Source organism: Egretta garzetta, unplaced genomic scaffold (assembly GCF_000687185.1).
Source record: "Egretta garzetta isolate BGI_Z169 unplaced genomic scaffold, ASM68718v1 scaffold957, whole genome shotgun sequence".
Taxonomy (NCBI): Eukaryota; Metazoa; Chordata; class Aves; order Pelecaniformes; family Ardeidae; genus Egretta; species Egretta garzetta.
The window spans coordinates 25,428-26,685 of record NW_009260360.1 but is presented as its reverse complement, the minus strand read 5'-3'; the positions used below and the strand labels follow the sequence as shown (position 1 = coordinate 26,685).

The window sequence follows — 1,258 nt, the reverse complement described above, 5'->3', positions numbered from 1 at the left end:
TGCATGGCTCAGCCGGTCCCAGTCAGGTCCCCAGGCCATGGACCGGGGTCGTCCACTCCGCCGGTCCTCGAAGGCAACCTGAGAGCACAGGGAGCCTGAGGGTGAGCCAGGAGGATGAGGGTGCAGAGCCTCCCCTCGCCTTCCCTCGGCTCAGCCAGGGCCAGCAGTGCCCTCTCTGCCCTGTCCTGCTCTTGTGCCAGCACCAGCCCCCCCCGGCAGTGCTGTCCCCCCACCCAGGGCAGGCAGGGACCCCAAGGTCCCCCATGCACAGTGCCCCTCACCCTGTTGCCACTGCAGCTGTGGCCCCATCACGCTGTTCCCTGCTGCCCCACCGCTGCGTTGCCTTGTCCAGCATCACCCTGCAGGTGCCACGCGTCACTGCCACAGCCCCGGCTGTGACCGCGCTGTGCTCGCCACCCCGGCACTCACCATCTCCCGTACCCCGTACTGGCTCTCCACCTTGGCCCGCAGCTGCACGAAGCACTGCTCCATGCGCTCGTGGAAGGGCCGCAGGTCCTCCGTCACCTTCCGCCCGTGGATCCGGATCCCCTCTGCCAGCAGCGGGGTCTGCGGGAGAACAGAGCCAGGTCCGCCTGGGTTGGTGGAGCTCCCATGGGACAGGGACGCTGGGACTTGGTGCCCCGGGGCAGCTCTCCCCTCCGCTGCCGGAGGGATGCTGCGGGCTGTACCTGCCAGGCGATCAGGTCCTTCAGCTTCTCGATGTTCCCCTCATCCTCAGGGTGCTCCTGCAGGTAGGACTCCTGGAAAAAGGCCTGCAACAACCCTCTCTCAGTCCTGCCGGCGGCTGGCTCAGCTCCGGGAGGCATGGGATGGCACAAAGCCCTGCCAGTGCCTGCAGCCTCTGGCCCCGGCGCAGCACCTGCCTGTCCTCACCATCTCGTACTTGGCGAAGCCCCCCATGACCGCAGGGTCCACGATGCCGTTGAGCAGCATGGAGAGTGGGTTGATGGGCAGGCTGGGGTCGTTCTGGTGCCGGTTGATCTCACTCATGATTTTCTCATTCGTTTTCATCATGGTCTCGATGGCGTTTTCCAGGGGAGAGATGGTGGTCTGTGCTCAGGGAGCGAGGGAGGGTCAGCAGCTAGCTGACCCAGCGACCTGCCCACCCTGCTACGGCCAGCAGGGTCATCTCTCCCTGGTCCCGGGGCTGCACATCTCACCCCATGAAGCCCCTCGGACCCCTGGCACCGGCTGCCTGGAGCTGAGCCGAGGGCTCGCAGTCCCTGGCTCCGAGCGC

General features: G+C 66.8%; 1 protein-coding gene across 1 annotated transcript in view; it reads right to left on the bottom strand.

Annotated features, from left to right (window-relative positions):
• Window positions 1-1,258, bottom strand: part of LOC104130000 (dedicator of cytokinesis protein 2-like) — an 11,812-nt gene that overhangs the window by 3,161 nt on the left and 7,393 nt on the right. The window contains exons 8-11 of the mRNA XM_035898462.1: window positions 895-1,071; window positions 690-773; window positions 430-567; window positions 4-78 (exon numbers count right to left, since the gene is read on the bottom strand). Of these exons, the coding sequence (XP_035754355.1) occupies window positions 4-78; window positions 430-567; window positions 690-773; window positions 895-1,071 (474 nt within the window). The remainder of the gene's footprint in view (window positions 1-3; window positions 79-429; window positions 568-689; window positions 774-894; window positions 1,072-1,258) is intronic.